Below are 19,034 nucleotides of genomic sequence, written 5' to 3' on the forward strand. Positions count from 1 at the left end.
GTATCTGTGATGGGAGTCAAAGAGGTAATGTAGGTATAACATGGCATTCAACTATACAGAATTTGAAAAGGCACCTAAGCCTTATGTATGGTAGGTTTTTGAATCTTCTGGTCTAGGAAATTTGCAAGCTTTCCAATTTGGGAGAGCCGAAAGCTGTTCAATACTGCCCTCTTCTGTTCAAACCTGGTCAGGGGTTTGGACAGTGATTTATACAGGTGAATATTTGTTGCAGAGTGTGGTGGTGAAAAATTGGGACCGACGAATTGTCTAGCATTAGGGGGAGGCAAAAAGAAATTATGCAGCCATTATATCATAGTTTTGAAGACTATTAAATAACTTACCCAGAAAAAGCTATCACAGTTACTTAATAGTGATCATCTCTGGACATTGTCTTTATGAAGGTCATTTTCCAATTTTTCAAATTTCAAAATCTCCTGAAATTTATAGATCATTTTTGGAATTGGTAAAAAAAAAAAAAAAAAAAAAAAAAAAAAGATTATGCTTAAGTAGTTCTGTTTGACGACAATGAGGGAAAAAACCCATTAGAATTTTTGTTTTATTATATTATAGATAGCTGACTGATACTTCCTCCTAAGAAGCCTTAGCAGGAAGTCCTGAAGGTGACCTATGTTTCAGGTGAGGACATTCAGAACAAAAACTTCAGGAAATTTGCCCAAGGGCCCAGGACTAGATGTGGTGCACCTGATATTTAAACACAGTCTGTCTCCAGAACTTCTGTTCTTTTCTCTTCCCCTCTCCCTGAATTGTGTCTCTTTTAGGGGGGTTTGGGAGAGAGTAGTTTTCCTATTAATAATCTCCTTGATTCTTTTATAACTGTAAATTTTGTACCTTTTACTCACCTTTTTCTATTTAGCCCATCCTTGAGTGATTTTTTTTTTTTTGAACAATGACTTCAAACTTAACAGAAAGTTGCAAAAATAAAAAAAACAAGTACAGGAAACACCTAATTACCCTTAATCTAGATTCATATATTGTTAGCATTTTACCTCATTTGCCTCTTTATTTAGTTTTTTGCTCTCTGTGTTAAGAAAACAAAACCAAAAACCAGCATGCAAGTTCCTGTTATGTCTTACATAGGCAGGAGATGAAAAATTTTCTGAGCCTCTTGCAGATAAGTTATAGTCATCATTTCCTCTTAAATACTTATGTTATTTCCTAAGGATAGAGATATTTCCTTTTTTTAAAAAATATTCTTTACATTTATTTATTTATTTTTGAGAGACAGAGACAGAGCATAAGCACGGGATGGGCAGAGAGAGAGGGAGACACAGAATCCAAAGCAGGCTCCAGGCTTTGAGCTGTCAGCACAGAGCCCGACGCGGGGCTTGAACTCACGAACCGCGAGATCATGACCTGCGCTGAAGTTGGACGCTCAACCGACTGAGCCACCCAGGGGCCCTGAGATACTCCCTTTTATATCCAGAGAATGGTTATTAGTATCATATATTTACATTATTACAGTAGTATATAATGTACCATACTTATTCAAATTCTGTCAGTTAATTTAACAGTGTCCTTTTTAGCGTTTCTCACCTTGCATTGTAAGATCATCTTCGGTCTTAAGCATCATATTCTTTAGCTTCTTTTAATCTGGAACATTTCTACAGCTTTTCTCCTTTAAGACATTGACGTGTTTGAATGTATAGCTCTCCTCTCCCCATTTCCACCACCCTCCTTAGCGTGTTTTTTTCCTCCTATTTTACCTGTAGGTTACTTATTTATTTTTAATTTTTTCAAGCTTATTTATTTGAGAGAGAAGGAGCTAGCAGGGGGCGGATAGAGAATCCCAAGCAGACTCCACACTGTCAGCACAGGGCCCCATGTGAGGCTCGAACCACGAACGGTAAGATCGTGACCTGAGCAGAAACCAAGAGTTGGACACTCAACCGACTGAGCCACCCAGGCGCCCCTTGAAAGAGAGAGGGAGAGTGTGTACCTGTGAGAGTGGGGGAGGAGCAGAGAGGGAGAGAATCCCAAACCAGCTCCTCACTGTTGGTGCAAAGCCAGATGCGGGGCTCGAACTCAGGCACCATGAGATCATGACCTGAGCTGAAATCAGGGGAGTCCGATGCTTAACTAAGTCACCTAGGTGCCCCGGTTAATGTTAAGTTCTTGCCCAGTTTCTCCACTGTGTAGGGCTTCCCCACCCTTTTAATTATTAAACATGTAAATATCCTGCATACTCTGACACCCATTGATTCTTGCCTTATCCAGTTTTTATCATAATGGTTGCAAAATAAGGGTCAAGTGATCTTTAGAATCACTATCCGTGAGTGGGTGGGTAGGATATATGTGTTTTTTTTTTTTAATTTTAATTTTTAATTAATTTTTTGTGCAATAATGATTTCAGTGGTAGAATCCAGTGATGCATCACATGCATGTAACACGCAGTGCTCATCCCAACAAGTGTCCCCCTTAATGCTTCTTGCCCAGTCAGTCCATCCGCCGACCCAAAACCCCTCCAGCAACCCTCAGTTTGTTCTCTGTATTTATGAGTCTCTTACGGTTTATCCCCCTCTCTATTTTTGCTCCCCTTCCCTTACGTTCATCTGTTTTGTATCTTAAATTCCACATACGAGTGAAGTCATAGGGTATTTGTCTTTCTCTGACTTCTTTCGCTTAGCATCATACCCTCTAGTTCCATCCACGTAGTTGCAAATGGCAAGATTTCATTCTCTTTGATTGCTGAGTAATGTTCCATTGTACATATATATCATATCTTATCAGTTGATGGACATTTGGGCTCTTTCCATACTTTGGCTGTTGTTGATAGCACTGCTGTTTGTTTCTTTTTTTAAATTTTTTTATTTTTTAAAAATGTTTATTTTTGAGAGAGTGACAGAGTGTGAGTGGGGGAGGAGCAGAGAGAGAGGGAGACACAGACTCTGAAGCAGGCTCCAGGCTCTGAGCTGTCAGCACAGAGCCCGACGTGGGGCTCAAACTCACGAGCCATGAGATCATGACCTGAGTCCAAGTCAGACGCTTAACCGACTGAGCCACTCAAGCGCCCCTCTTTCTTTTTTTTAATAGCATGACTATAACCATGAAAAACTGCTTTTTACACTGCAATAAATAGAATTTAAATTGCTGTCTACATCAGACATAATAGCAGTTTTCCCATCCAAGTGTGGGAGTTGAGATGTCTAAATACTTTTTCTTGTCGTAAGTTACATTGACAAATTATAAAATCTTATCATGATTTATGGGAAGTAAGAATTTTAGCACTTTGAAAGTGTATGAAATTAATTTTTCCTTTAAAAAGACAAACTTTTTTTTGTTCCTTTTTAAAAAAATTTTTTTTTAATGTTTATTTATTTTTGAGACAGAGAGAGAGAGACAGAGTATGAACGGGGAGGGTCAGAGAGAGGGAGACAGAATCTGAAACAGGCTCCAGGCTCTGAGCTGTCAGCACAGAGCCTGACACGGGGCTCGAACTCACAGACCACGAGACCATGACCTGAGCCGAAGTCGAATGTTTAACCGACTGAGCCACCCAGGCGCCCCTTGTTCCTTTTTAATGCATTGACTCTCTAAGTGTTTCTCTCCAGCCTTTGGTCCCCCAGAGATGCCACACCCCCATTATATGACACTGGCCAAGTCCTATGACCATTAAAAAAAAAGACTGTGTTTTTTTAGAGCAGTTTTAGGTTCATAGCAAAAACGAGTAGAAAGTAGAGAGTTCCTATATGCTCCCTGCCCCCCTCACATGTGCTATCCAATCCCTCTTCCACTAACAAATCCCGCACCAGAGTGGTGCATTTGTTACAGTTGATGAAACTACATTGACATGTCATTATCCCCCAAAGTCTCTAGTTTATATTAGGGCTCACTCTGGGGTTTTGAACAGATGATGTGATGATCCTATGTATCCACCCGTATTGCCTCATGGTATATGGTTGACCCGTGAACAACACGGGGGTTAGGGCTCCCCAGTTGAAAACCCATATACAAGTTTTCACTCCCCCTCAAAACCTAACTACTATGAGCCTGCTGTTCACTGGAAGTGTTACTGATAATGTAAACAGTCGATTAACATATATTTTGCATGTTACATGTATGATATACTCTATTCTTATAATACAGTAAGCTAGAAAAAGAAAGTGCTATTAAGAAAATCATAAGCAAGGACGGTGCCTGGGTGACTCTTGATTTCGGCTCAGGTCATGATCTCGGTGTGTGGGTTCCAGCCCTGCCTCGGGCTCTGCGCTGACAGCATGGAGCCTGCTTGAGATTCTTTCTCTCCCTCTCTCTCTGCCCCTCCCCCCCCCCCAAATAAATATGTTTAAAAAAAAAGAACGATAAGAGAAAATACATTTGCAGTATTGTGCTGTACGTATTGAAAAAATCCACGTATAAGTGGGACTGCACGATTCAAACCATGTTGTCGAGGGATAGCTCGTTTCACTGCTGTAAAAATCTTCTGTGCCCTGTCGATTCATCCTTACTTCGCTTCCAACCTTTGGCAACACTGACCTCTTTATTGTCCCTGTAGTTTTGCCTTTCCCAGAGTGTCATATGGTTGGAATCATACAATACATACCCTTTAAAGATTGGCTTCTTTCATTCAGTGATACACATTTAAGGTTCCTCCATATTTTTCCGTGGCTCTGCTGGCTCATTTCTTTTTAGCACTGAATAATATTACATTGTCTGGATGCACCATAGTTTATTCATCCATTCACATAATGAACATCTTGGTTGCTTCCAAGTGTATGCAATTACGAATAAAGCTATAAACATAACTATAAACATCCATATGCAGGTTTTTGTGTGGACGTGTTTTCAGCTCATTTGGGTGAAGTACCAGGGGACACGGGACATAGTAAGAATATGTGCAGTTTTGTGGGAAACTGCCAAACTGCCCTCCAGAGTGTTTGTACCATTTTGCATTTCCCACATAACCATTTTTGAAGTCCATTTACTCCCCAGTTGGAGGGACAAGGTGAACTCTTCCTTCAAACCCTAAGCCTTTGTGACTCTAAATTGAGAGCTTTGCGATGGGAACCTGCGTGACGTCCCCGGTTCTTGTTCTAACACTCAAGACATTGAAAGTTTTTGAAACTGAACAAACCCATGCACAAGATCCCGCTATCCTTTGAGCCATCGCCCTGTATTGCGATTTTGGAGGCCACCTGCCTTCTGGCTCAGATAAGGAGGCGGGTCAGGGATCCAGCAGTATTTAGGTTTAGCGGTTTGGCAGTCATTTAGCCACGAGAGTTTTGGTACTCGAATGTGTGTGAGTTTGAAGAGATCACATCGAGGTGAAGCACAGGGCCCCCAGGGACCCTTCTTTGAAGGCCCGTGAAACCAAAGCCCTCGGCCACTGGGCCACGAGGAGACTGTGCCCTCTGTGACGCACGCGGTGGCCCCCCTGGGGGGGGCGCCCTCGGCACCGGCACCGGTGTCCGTCCCGCGATGGGGCAGCCGGGGGAAGAAGCCTGGGCCTTCTCGGGCCCTGTGGCGCTGCCCCTGCCGTCCGGTGCACACGATGCCCTGGTGGAGTAACCTTTGCTGTGAGTAGCGCGCCCCCTGGTGGCTGTCGGCCCGGGGACGCGGCGGGTGGGTCGGCTTTGAGAGCCACCCGCTGGACCTTTCGTGAGTGCCGGCCACCCCCCGGCGTGGGGGCTTCCAGCCTGCCTCCTTTCCCTTGCTCTGACCAAGCCCTCGGCATGGAGGCACGCGGGGAGGTGTTAGGAAGGGACCCGGCGGCCCCGGTACAGCCGACGCCCCGGGGTTCGGATGACCCAGAGGCCCGGCTCGAATACGAAGCCCGCCCTGCCGCTCCTGGGTCGTGTCGCGTTTGCTGCGGGCCGGAGCGGCGGTGGAGCATGTGCCCAAAGCCCGTGCTCCCAGAGCAGTGATCCCACCCGGACCCAGGCCGCACGCCGCTTCCTGCCAGGAAAGGACACAGCCCGAGGACTCAGGCTTGAGAGGGGCGTCGGGCTTGGCCCGAGGTGGTGGCCGGCCGGGGTCACCTGGGAAGGTCTTTGCACAGGAGGATAAAGAGAACATGATACAGGTCTCAAAAAATCACTAGCATTTACCAACGGCCAGAAACAGCTTGGAGGAGAGCGAATGGGGGATGTGGCACAGGACAGACGGGCCTTGCTTGTTCGGCCGCACCGTGGGGAATGTGTAGCCGACTGCGTAACAGGAAAGGAGGCTGAAAGATGGAACCCAGGTTCCAGTGCGTTTCCCAGCCATCGCCCGTGGTTTGGGGCAGAACAGGCACCTGTAACGTGGAAGGTGTGGTCGGAGTTGGCTTTTTTGTTGGTCGTGGCTGCAACTAATTGACCCTTGGTTGCCAGGCTGGGTGGCGTAGAAGATTGTGTCGGAAGTCCTGCAGCCATTAGGGGTGGGTTGCAGCGTCACTTTGTGATCAAAGAGGTATTTTAGGAAGCAGAGCCTCCCTGGAAGGTCTGCCCCGGTTCGGGAGGGCGCGGAAGGGAAGTAGAAGCTGGAATGGGGGCTGAGTTCTGCCGTGTGGCTCTTAACCCAGAGCACAAAGGCCCCTCCTGGGCCAGCAGTGGCCCAGTCTGGAAGGCTGTTGCGACAGCCATTAGCTCCTGGGATTCCTTAGGTCAAAAGACAAGGCAGACCAGTTAGGATTTAAACATCTCTTGTGATCCTTAAAAAAATGTGTTCAGCCCCGTCTATCACTCTGTCTAAAGAGAACAACTCCGTATTGCCAGGCTGCGCCGGGACGGTCAATAGCTGTTTTGTTCTGTCGGTTGACAGCTGTTGATCTTTGTCTCTCTGGCTTTGACCGTACACATTCCAGTCATCCCAGAATTTAAGAAAAAGTGTTTCAAATCGAAACAGATTTGGGAGCATGGAGGGGAATTAGGAAGATGGTAGAGACACCACCTGTTTTCTCCCACCACATTAGCAACACGTCTCCGCGTTTTCTAATAAATTTTGGAAAGGTTGGGTGAGGAGTGTTCTGTTTCTCTCCTACGTTGCGGGCAGGAAACTTTTAATGTGTATTCGTGGACATTATTAGTAAAATTGTACGAGAACGGACTTTATTGTTGGGGTTTAACTTTTTTTCTCTAGCGTATTTTCAGCGGTAGTAGACACCTTTTTTTTTTTTTTTTTTTTTTCTTCAACGTTTTTTTTTTTTTTTTTTTTTTTTTTTTATTTATTTTTGGGACAGAGAGAGACAGAGCATGAACGGGGGAGGGGCAGAGAGAGAGGGAGACACAGAATCGGAAACAGGCTCCAGGCTCCGAGCCATCAGCCCAGAGCCTGACGCGGGGCTCGAACTCACGGACCGCGAGATCGTGACCTGGCTGAAGTCGGACGCTTAACCGACTGCGCCACCCAGGCGCCCCTTTTTTTTTTTTTTTAAAAAAAAAAAAGGTCCCATCTCTTGTGTGGCGTTAAAAGGGTGTGTGGAAGGTTTTTCTCGTGCGTGTCCTTGCATCATTGGGGAAATTTGTAGAAAGTAGCTCGTGTCATGGAAGTGGACTTAATTCAAAGAAACCTTTAACCTTTACCGCGAGCAGGTTTATCATAGGAACACGTGGAAATTTACAGCATTTTTGTGTTTGAACAGATTATATACGTGGTGCCAAAAAATAATGGGAAGAGCATTCCCGGAGGACTTCTAGAGGAGGTCTGTCTCCTGACTCGAAACAAGTGTCCGGGGATACTCTAGGAAGTCCAATGACATACATCTAGTCAGTCTCAATTTTTCTTCCTGTTGGAATGTTTGCCACAGTGTGGGTGCTGATTATTTCTTTATTCTTTATAAAGCTTCAAGTTGCTCAGAAATGTGTATTTCGTAGTGATTTTTTTTTTTTTTAAGGGAAATCAGGAAGTGTACTTCAGATGAAAATAATGAGACCCTTGGTTTTTCTTCAGACCTCCTTCTCTGTCTAAAATATTGAGTTCTCTGTTGTTGTTTTTTTTGAATTTGTTATTTATTTAATGCTACCTCAGACGCTGATGTCAGGTAGAATCAATGCGAATTGGCTTTTGCTTACAGAAAAAGGTAGAGACGACGATGTCACGGTCAAAGGCCCTGTCCACACGGTGCCATGTGCTTAGTATGAGAATGCTTCCTTAGTTTCTCTTCCTTATGGTCTGCAGAATAAAATAAAACCCACCCAGTACTGCGATAGAGACTTGTAGACACAGATTGTAATAGTTCACATCAAGGACAAAACTATTCTCGTGGGAAAGAAAGATCCTATAAGCTGGGTGAAGTTACGGATTTGGGGAAGCATGTTGTTTTTGTCTTTCCAAATATATCTGTATTTCACATATTTATGGATATGTTCTATGTGTTGGTATGCATACTGTTTATAATTACTGAGCTTCATCTTCTGCTGTGGGCATTAAGTGTATTATTACAATTAAGACCTTTTCTGTGTTCACTTTAATTGACTTCTTTGTTAGAGAAAGCAGTACATATTCTAGAGGGAAAATTGATACAGGCAAAACTAAAATATATCACATTTCCATCCCCCAGAGATCATATGTGAGGTAGGTGTGTATGTGTGGGGGGTGGGGGTTAAATGTGATCATATTGTATATGCTATGTGGTGACCTTCAACTCTTTCGTTTTGGTGAAAATCCCATCTCCTCTAATCCCAAATCATACTCACATTTTCCCAAGAAAAGCCAAAATGTCCTTTTGTTAGTTTGCCCTAACTAATATCCAATCTAGGACCATGCCCAGCTTGACTTACTGTTATGCTTTTTAAATTTATTAATTTAGCTCAGTACCCCTCCCTTTTATTACATCACACTGACTTGTTTTTTAAACATGAGTTTTTAAATTTAAAAACTGCAGACAAATACACACACCCATATACTCTTGACCTAATCCACCAGTTACTGATATTTTAGCACCTTCTCTCCCCTGCCCCCCACCCCAGCCCTCAGTGTCTCTCCTTAAACTGTTTGAAAGTTACTTGCGGACAATCTACGTGCGTTTTTGTTTCATTTTTGTCCCTTGTGACATTGATGTATCAGACCAAGCTAGTTGTCTTATAGAATATCCTTCATTGATTTATCTGATTGTTGCCTTACAGATTCCATTCAACATTTTTAGTAGGAATACTGTAATGTAGGTGATTTATTGGCCTTCTCAGTGCCTCACATCAGAAAGCATGCTGACAGTTTTGTTCTGTTATTAGGGATGTTAAGTTTAAGGCAGTACCTGCCAGATCCCTCCACCGTAAAGGAAGTTTTTCCCTTTTGATCTGTGTGTTAATACTCTAAAACTGTAGGTTTCCTGACAGCCTTTCGCCCAAAGGTTTCTAGCGTTTCTGGATCTTTGAATGAGTTATTATAAAGGTATGGGTAAAGAGCGGTTTCCTTCATCTAATGACAAACAGCCAACTAGGCTTTTCCAGATAAAATAACCACTTCAGCTATAGTGAATCTGACAGTTTCCTTGCTTTGTTTTCTTTTCTATGAAAACTTTTCCCCTGCCCCTGTCTTTTTGTTTGTTTCTTTTTGAATGGCCGATTTTCATGGTGATATGACAAGCTCCAAATTTATCAGTCACACCCACCTTCAAAAGAGGAAAATTTCCCGTAACCACACTTGCCATGAAACGGGGCTGCATTTTACTTTCTATTTCACATAACGAGAAATGATTTTTACTTTTCGAAGCAACTGGAAACGTCCAGTGCAACTGGCCCTACAGGTGAACCGAACTACAACATGGCTTTCTTCTCCCCAAATAACTACAGAAGAAAATCCACTTACGTGTATCGTACTTGATGAATGACAGAAGTCCATCTTTAAATACCACATCGCTCCACATCTTGAAGGCTGAAGAGCTGTTTGTCCTGGTCTAGGAAGAGCCTATGTAACTGGCTATAAAAAAACATCTTTGTTAACTCTTGTCCTTAATAAATAATATGTGAATCCCGATGCAGTAGAATTTTGAATTCTAAAGAGAATGACTATAGATCAAAGTGGAAGGTATATCTAGATTTAGTGATTGGTCTTTCTCATAAGGAAATACTGCCTGTTCCCTAGTTACTTTTTTAGTATCACTCTTGATTCGTGGACTCTTGTTTTGTGACCCATCATTGTCATTGTTGTTTGTCATGCTTCAGCTTTTGGGTACCGCCTTTTAAAAAAAACTTTTTTGAGTATAGTTGATACACAGTGTTACATTAGTTTCAAGTGTAGACATAACGATTCTACACGCTTCTGGGTGGTGCTATGGAGCACCTCCTTTCTGTTCCTCACTTTGCCCTACCCGGCCTGGAATTTCCCTGTGGAGCCCTGGTCTGTTTTTTGGGACTTGTTACAGAGACCAGCTAGTTATCACATAGAATGTCCCTCCTTAGATTTGTCTGGATTCTTACTTTTTGTTATTCTTTAGCTTATTTCTCCTAAACGGGGTGGATTCTAGATCACGGGCGTGATGATTGATTCTGTTTTGCATTGCAACAGAGCCTGTGCCGTCTGCCTGACCCACTCTTAGTGATGCTGCAGCTACTTCTGCTTAATATGCTGGTACTTGAGTGTGTTCACTTTTCCTTCATGGGGACCAGAAGGAGCAGAGTAGTATCTTTAAACCTGAATTCTTTTTTTTTTTTTTTTTTAATTTTTTTTAACGTCTATTTTTTGTTGAGAGACAGCATGAGCACAGGAGGGACCGAGAGAAGGGGAGACACAGAATCTGAAGCAGGCTCCGGGCTCTAAGCTGTCAGCACAGAGCCCGATGCGGGGCTCGAACCCACGAACTGTGAGATCATGACCTGAGCGGAAGTCGGACGCTTCACCGACTGAGCCACCCAGGCGCCCCTCTTTAAACCTGAATTCTTAAAGGTCCTTTGAAAGAAGTAGCGTTTGCCTAATGTACTGAGATTCGCAAATACTGAGAAGACTTTAACTCTGTCCTGGAACTGCCTGACATTAAAGAACGTATTAATGGGTTAGGTTTTTTAAAATATGTAGGGTTTTGTTGAGCTGTAATAATTTTCTCCCTTCTCCCCCACTGCTCTCCTTTTTCTGTTAATAGTTGGACAGAGAGAGTCGGAAGATGTGAGCGAAAGAGACTCAGATAAAGAGATGGCTGCTGGTTCAACGGTTGTGGGCGACATCACAAAGGATGGGCAGGAGGAAGTGCCTGAAATAATCGAACAGATTCCTTCTTCAGAAAGCAATTTGGAAGAGCTAATACAACCTACTGAGTCCCAGTCAAATGACGTTGGATTTAAGAAGGTGTTTAAGTTTGTCGGCTTTAAATTCACTGTAAAAAAGGATAAGACCGAGAAGGCTGACACGGTCCAACTGCTCACTGTCAAAAAAGACGAAGGGGAAGGAGCAGGGGCGCCGGACGGGGCCGGCGACCACCAGGAGCCCAGCCAGGAGACCGGGGAAGCAACAGCCAAAGAAAGGGAGCTAAAACAATCCACAGAGAAACCCGAAGAAGCCCTCAAACACGAGCAGAGCACCACGGAAATTTCGCTTCAAGCTGAGTCTGGCCAAGCAGCAGAGGAAGGCAGAGATGGAGAAGAAAAACAAAAGGAGCCCACCAAATCTCTAGACTCCCCGACGAGTCCCCTGGCCAGCGAGACAGCGTCACCCTTCAAAAAATTCTTCACTCAAGGTTGGGCCGGCTGGAGAAAGAAGACCAGTTTCAGGAAGCCTAAGGAGGATGAGCTGGAAGCTTCAGAGAAGAAAAAGGACCAAGAGCCAGAAAAAGGAGACACACAAGAACAGGCAGAGACCTCTGAGAAAGCGGCTCCTCCTGAACAGCCACAGCCACAGGAGGCCACCGAGAGCGCCGGCGAGGCCCGACTGTCGGCGGAATATGAAAAAGTGGAGCTGCCCTCCGACGACCAAGGGCAGGAGGCTCCTGGAGAGAAACCCGCCCCTCTAGCGACGGAAATATTCGACGACAAGGTGGAGATCGTCGCAGAAGTCCACGTCAGCACGGCCGAGAAGAAAACCGAGGCGCAGGAAGCCGAGGCGGAGGAAGCCGAGGCGGAGGAAGCGGAAGCCGCGGAGCCCCCGCCCCCTGAGACAGCTGTGGAAACCCCGGCTGAACTTGAGAAAGCCAGGCCCGCGGCGGAGCCGGCGAAGGCCACGGAAGCGTGTGCCCCTGGCGGTGACCACAGCCGCCCCGCCGACCTGAGCCCCGAGGAGAAAGCGCCCCCCGCCCACCCCGAGGGCCTCGCGAGCGAGGCGGATGTGCTGTCCTCGCAGGACAGAACGAGGGCGCAGGGAAGCCCTTTAAAGAAACTCTTCACCAGCACCGGCTTGAAAAAGCTTTCCGGGAAGAAGCAGAAAGGGAAGCGAGGGGGAGGAGACGAGGAGTCCGGGGAGCATCAGGCCGCCCCGGAGTCCCCGGACAGTACCGACGAACAGAAGGGCGAGAGCTCCGCTTCATCGCCCGAGGAACCGGAGGAGATCACGTGTCTGGAGAGAGGCGTCGCGGACGCACAGCAAGAGGGGGACGCCGAGGAAGGCGCTGTCTCGGACGGGGAGAAGAAGCGAGAAGGGGTCACTCCCTGGGCGTCTTTCAAAAAGATGGTGACGCCCAAGAAGCGTGTCCGAAGGCTTTCGGAGAGCGATAAGGAGGACGAATTGGAGAAAGTAAAGAGCGCCACCCTGTCTTCCACGGAGAGCGCAGCCTCCGAGACGCAAGAGGAAGCAAAAGGCAACGGAGAGGAGCCAAAGCCCGAAGAACCAAAGCGCAGAGTGGATACTTCAGTCTCCTGGGAAGCTTTAATTTGTGTGGGATCGTCCAAGAAAAGGGCAAGGAAGGCATCATCTTCTGATGACGAAGCGGGACCAAAACCAGCGGGAGGAGAGGGCCAGAAGCCAGATGATGCAGGAAAAGACAAAGAAACGGGACCAGATGCTGCCCTCGCTAGTTCCCAGGAACACGATCAAGGGCCAGGAAGCTCCTCACCGGAGCAAGCTGGGAGCCCCTCTGAGGGGGAGGGAGTTTCCACCTGGGAGTCATTTAAAAGATTAGTTACTCCAAGGAAAAAATCCAAGTCAAAACCGGAAGAGAAGAGCGAAGACTCCGTAACTGGGTCTGGCTTAGAACATTCAGCTTCAGATGTCGAACCCGGGAAAGAAGAGTCTTGGGTTTCGATTAAGAAGTTTATTCCCGGGCGGAGGAAGAAAAGGTCAGATGGGAAACCGGAACAAGCCACCGTTGAAGACACAGGGCCAACAGAGGTCAACGAAGATGATTCTGATGTCCCAGCTGTGGTACCTCTGTCCGAGTACGATGCAGTAGAAAGGGAGAAAACCGAAGCACAGCAAGCCCAGAAGGGCGAGGAGAAGCCTGAGCCAAAGGTAGCTGTTTCTGTGTCAGAGGAGCTCGGTACGACTCTGGTTCATGCTGTGGCTGTGACTGTTGTTGACGGGGCAAGGGCTCTTAGCAGTGTTGAAGAAAGGTCACCCTCTTGGATATCTGCCTCAGTGACAGAACCTCTTGAACAAACAGAAGATGAAGCCAGACCCCTAACGGAGGAGGCATTTGAAGGGGAGGTCCTTGCAGACGAAACCCCCGTCGTTGCCAAAACTCTGCCAGAGGGTCAAGACGCCATTGACGACACAGTCGTCAGCGAGGTGGAGTTGACTTCCCAAGCCGTGACCGCTGCAGAAACTACAGAGGCATTTTGTGCTGAAGAAGCAGCAGAAGCATCTGGTGCTGAAGAGACCACCGACATGGTCTCGGCTGTTTCTCAGTTAACTGACTCTCCAGTCACCACAGAGGAAGCGACGCCAGTTCAGGAGGTGGAAGGCGGTGTGGCAGACATAGAAGACCAAGAGAGGCGAACTCAAGAGGTCCTGCAGGCAGTCGCAGAAAAAGTTAGGGAGGAATCACAGTTGCCCGACACCAGAGGGCCAGAAGACACGATGCAGACAGTGCAGGAAGTAGGGGCCGAAATTCCAGAGAAGGTAGACGCGGAAGAGGAAGGTTCTCAAGAGCCGGATCTGAAGAAAGAGACGGACGTCGTGACGGAAGTACACGTAGAAGAAACTGAGACTGAGACCTTGACACAGGAGGAGGTGATTGTACAGGCCGCCCCCGAAAGCTTGGAACAAGTTCCTCAAGTCGCAGACAGTGTAGAGCCTAGTGAGCTTAGAACCACTTGTCCAGCTGAAACCTTGGTTGGGGTAAAATCAGAATTTATTCTAGAACAGGCTGTTGCTCCCGACTCAGCTGAAACCCTTACCGACAGCGAGACCAACGGAAGCACCCCAGTAGCAGATGCTGAGGCTCTAAATGTAACACAGCAAGAGAAGGTGACAGACAGCCACGAAGATCCCGAGGTCGCCTCTGGGGCACAGTCACAGATCACGGAAGCAGAGGCCGTTCCTGCACCAGAACAGATGCCTCCAGCACCTTCTGGTTTTCAACCCCAGGAAGAAGATACAGGACATTCAAAAATGGAAGAGGTTCTGGAACATACGGATGAAGAGGTATCAGTGGAAACTGTACCCGTGCTTTCAAAGACTGAAGTGATGGAAGAGGAAGGCCAGTCTACTGACCGGGAAACCAAAGACACACCGCTTGTTGAAGGCCCCGAGGTGTCTACAGACACTGAAACAACAGTCCGTGAGAAAGAGACCATGGAAGTTGCCCTTGAAGATGAAGTCGCCGAAGAACCCGAATTTCAGAAGAATGATGATACTGAACTCCAGAGCCACACGCCATCTCCTCCAACCCACGCGGAGGAAGAGACGGTAGTTGAAGTAGAAAGGGAGAAAACGGAAGCAAAGCCAACCCGAGCGAGTGAAGAGGAACTTGAGCAAAAACCAGCCGTGACAGTATCTGAAGAGCTTAGTAAGCAGCTGGTGCAGACGATTAGTGTGGCCGTCATCGACGGGGAAAAGGAGGTTACCAGTTTGGAAGAAAGTTCTCCTGGGCTGGCTCAAGAGGACGCGGTATACACAGAAACTCCAGCTCAAAGCTCTGAGCCGTCATTACCTCTAACGGCTGTAGCAGTGGAGGAGAAGGTCTTGGGAGAAACCGTCAAGATTTTAGAAACACCTGAAACCCTGGAAACTGCAGATGCATATTTAATACCAGAAGAAAAATCCTCTGCAAGAGATGAGGACTTCACTGCTCAGCCAGGGGAAGACGAGGTGCCCACAGGGACGGAGTCTCAGCCGGAATCAGAGCCGGAGGCCGTATCGGCCACGCCTGAAGGAGGCATCAGTGGTGACCTGGAAGCAGACAAGACCACACCGCAGAAACGGGCCTCAGATGAAGAGGACGAGCCGGCTGGTTGCCAGGAAGCCCAAGTAAGTGAAACTAGCAAGGAAGATTTAAAGGCTGAAAACGAGATTTTGAAACTTGAGACCGAGAGCAGTAAACTGGTACAAAATGTGATCCAGACCGTTGTTGACCGGTTAGTAAGTACTGAAGAAACAGCCACTGATTTGCAGACACAGGCTCAACCTATACAAGCTGACACCCAGGAAGCTAGACCGCAAATTGAGGAGAAAGAAAGGGAACTTCAGGCCTCTGCACAGGATGAAACACACACCGTTGCAGCCAAAGAAGGATCCACGCTAACCACCGTGGAACAAACCCACTCTGACGTTTCCAAAGCTGTGAGCGAAGCTTCCGAAGAGATTCCAGCTGTGGAGGTCGAAAGTTCCGGTGTAACCGACCAGCAGCTCGAAGAGGCAGTTCTCCCGTCGGAGGAAAAGAAAGAAACAACTGGAACAAAGTCTGTTCCAGAAGATGGCGATCGTGCCGAGTTAGGCGAAAGGATAGAGAAGTCACTGTCTAAATCCCAGGAAGATGAAAAGGCTGATGCTGTTGATGACCCTGAGAGCCACCACTCAGCCCTGGAAGATTCTGAGGCCTCGAGAGGCTTAACCAAAGAGTCCCTGGACACAGATGGACCAGCGCTGAAAGAGGAGGAAGGTGGCCAGGAGGTAGAATTTCAGGAAGGAAAAGCCCACGGTGAGTCAGAAGAAGAGATCGAAACCCAGACACCGGGAGAGACGCAGAAACAAGAGGAAGGACCAGCAAAATCAGAACCCACGGGATCCTAAAACATCATGTAAGCGAGCTTCCTTTCCTTCCAAAACACTTTTTCCTCTTTCATGCCACTCGATGGCAAATCTGCTATAAAGGAAGCAGGAGTTTAAATAATTACGACTTTATGCAGAACCTTCAGTTGGGGAAAAAGCAGTCAAGTAGATCAGGAGACCTAGCTTCCCTTCCTTTTCCCCCCCTCACTGACAACCCGTTCAGTCTTACTGGTGTCATGAAAACAGTGACTTCGTTTTACCCCCATGTGACTGCTTTCCGAGAAAATAAACGGGGCACGTGTGCGCGCACAAGTGTGCGTTTGCGTGTTTGGCTCAAAGGCCTAAGAAATACGTTGCGCTCACAGCACCATAACTCACCAGTTCATTGAATTTTTCTTCAAAACGAGAAGCCCAAAGTAAGTTTTTATCCTACGGCTTGAAACTGTAGTTTGTAGCTCTCTGGAAGAAAACAAAACAAAACATTTTTGGCCACCGGTAGTAGTAACCAAGCATTTAAATGATGCGCCTAAATGCTGGAGCCACAGCCGCCAGTTCTTTGGTGACCCAGCCCGCCCTGCCGTGGGCCCCCAACCCACTCGCTCTCTCAGGGGCTGGACTCCGGCGAGTGGGGCTTCCGCGGCTCGGGGAATGAACGGGGGAGGAGAGGAGACTTGACTCACTTTTGATTCTTCCTTCCTCCCACAGTTCTGCCCCGTGTGTTTGCAAGACCAGAATGTGAAGACAGGCAGTAGGAGGAGATGAACGCTGCTGACAAAGACTCACGACCGGTATTTCAGACTCCGAACCGAAGAACAGGCCCATCGACTGACCTCCTCTCTGGAGCGCCCTGACAACCCTGAGGCAGCAATCGGGGGCTACAGCCATTTACCGTGTCCTCTGCAGGGCCACCCCTCTCCCCCGCCGCCGATACCATGTAATGTTTCTGATTTAAGGTCCCAAACTCTCCACCCGGAACTGGAGTTGGCCGCACCTAGTTCTGCTTCTCAAACTGGAGTATCATCCCTTATGTATTTATATGTATGTTTTAAGTAACCCTCCTGTATCTATTGTATATTTTTTTCCTTAACGATTAAGGAAATGTACAATACGGTGCATTCCTTTTGTATCACGCAGGATGTGGTGGAAGCTCTAAGCCTCAGCTGTAACCTGTGACAACAGCTTCCTAGAAACAACATTCCTGATCGGAAGCTACGGTTCGTACTTCAAAACCCACTGAGGGTCGGGTCCGTGTTTCAGGCCGCTCTGAAATCGCTCACTTTCCTGTTCTGCACAGTGTGCTAAAAATAAAAAGCTTTTTTGGGGGGAAACACAGAAGGTTCCATTGTTACTGTGAAATTTTTCTTTCTAGCCCAGTGGGGGTTGGAAGGGAGTTTTTTTCAGTAGCGGGTTAACTTTAAGCCTTTTCTCTGAATTGCTGTGGCCGTTTGGACAGATGAGTGCGCTTGAATCCCGAGGCAAAGTAGTGAAATGTTTTTCATCTTATCAAAAAATAATCGACTATTTTAAGTTTTTTATTCTACTCTTATACGCTGGACCACATGCACACACAGCATGAAGTAAGTCAGGTTCTTTACAGATGGTATTTTGCTAGGTACTGGATTGTGTCTGTGCCATATCTGTGCCCACTCTTTTAAGGACAACGTTGCATTAAGTTCCTTTGGATAAACTGTGATTTGACAACTGATTTAAATAAAATATCTGCTTCACTTAGATTTGCTGGTTTTATTAGCTACCAGGGAGCCTGGGGCATGTTTGCAGAGTTCTAAAAGCAGATGAGGTAGAAGTTTCCAGTGTGGTTACTACGTCTTCCTGGTTTGTCACCACATTATACTGGTTTGAGGTAACGTTCAGAGGAACTCATAGCAAAGAGGCATCTGCTAAAACACACCGGGAGTTTCTTCTGATGGACAGTATTGATCCAATGCTACCATCTGGTGGTGTCTTTCTGAAAAGGTCAATTTTCCGTTGCTATTTTTGGTTTTAAACGAGAAATGTCTAGAAAGAAACTTCTCTTTTAAGATTTTTTACAATGTTAAAAAAAAAAAAAAAAGATTTTTTACAATGTTTATATTTCGGAGACCGAGCGCAAGGAGGGGAGGGGCAGAGAGAGACAGAGACAGAGAATCTGAAGCAGGTTCCAGAGCCCGACGTGGGGCTCAAGCCTGTGAGCGCGAGATCATGACCTGGGCCAGAGTGGGATGCCTGACTGAGCCACCCAGGTGCTCCTAGAGAGAAATTTTAACAAGGCTTCATAGTAAAAATGCCTTGCCCGACAGGTGATAGTGGACTTTTTTTTAATGTCAATGATTTAGGATTCGTGCTAATACGTAAGAGACTGTCAGACAATTACCACACCACAGTCACCCGTGTCCCATAAAGTCCCACTTTCTCACGTGTGGAACTGGCCTGGCATACATGCTTCTTAAATTTCACTCAAACCCAGAACCCGCGTTTGCAAACTTAAATCGTGACTGCCAGTTAATGATTTTAAAGCATTCTAGACATTCTAGAGAGACCCCTTTTAGCAGAAGGAAAATAGGCTGTTAAAATGAGAAAGTAGTTGATCTTATCAACGGACCTGATTCCCAACAAAACAAAACAAAACAAAACACATTAGACATCGATAACACGATACGGCATTCTGATAACAATGTATGGCGTTGTAGTTGGGAAATGTTTCATATCCTTTTAGGAGTTATTCTCACATCCAATAGTCAACCTTGCTTAATTATTAAACTTTAAAATGCCCAAATTAAAAAAAAAAAAAACCTCTGATCTAAGTATCTTTTGCTGACTCGAGACTTAAACAATCCAAGTGCTGCTGTCAGTGTTTGAAGGTCAACCAAGAGGTGCTGGTGATGAGAGTGCTTGGTAAATAGCTCCTGATAGGTCCAAACATGAGCTTCCTCTCTGTGGCATGCGGTGGTTTTGTGCTGCTTTGAACAGATAAAAGATTCCTGTAGTAAAGTCGTAAACAATTTTTTTCCGGGGGGGGGGGTTGTAAA

General features: G+C 46.3%; 1 protein-coding gene across 5 annotated transcripts in view; it reads left to right on the forward strand.

Annotated features, from left to right (window-relative positions):
* The window catches only part of AKAP12 (A-kinase anchoring protein 12), a 101,704-nt gene extending 83,965 nt beyond the window's left edge, over positions 1–17,739 (forward strand). For 3 of the 5 annotated variants that reach the window (XM_060616898.3, XM_060616899.3, XM_060616901.3), the window contains 2 exons: positions 11,015–16,037; positions 16,714–17,739. In XM_060616898.3, coding sequence (XP_060472881.3) covers positions 11,015–16,029 — 5,015 coding nt within the window. In that variant the 3' untranslated portion in view covers positions 16,030–16,037; positions 16,714–17,739. Of the gene's footprint in view, positions 1–5,418; positions 5,535–11,014; positions 16,038–16,713 lie in introns of those variants that run through there. The other 2 variants (XR_009605348.3, XM_060616900.3) reach the window with 2 other exon arrangements.
* The last annotated feature ends 1,295 nt before the right edge of the window (positions 17,740–19,034 follow it).

Source organism: Panthera onca, chromosome B2, assembly GCF_046562875.1.
Source record: "Panthera onca isolate mPanOnc1 chromosome B2, mPanOnc1 haplotype 2, whole genome shotgun sequence".
Taxonomy (NCBI): domain Eukaryota; kingdom Metazoa; phylum Chordata; class Mammalia; order Carnivora; family Felidae; genus Panthera; species Panthera onca.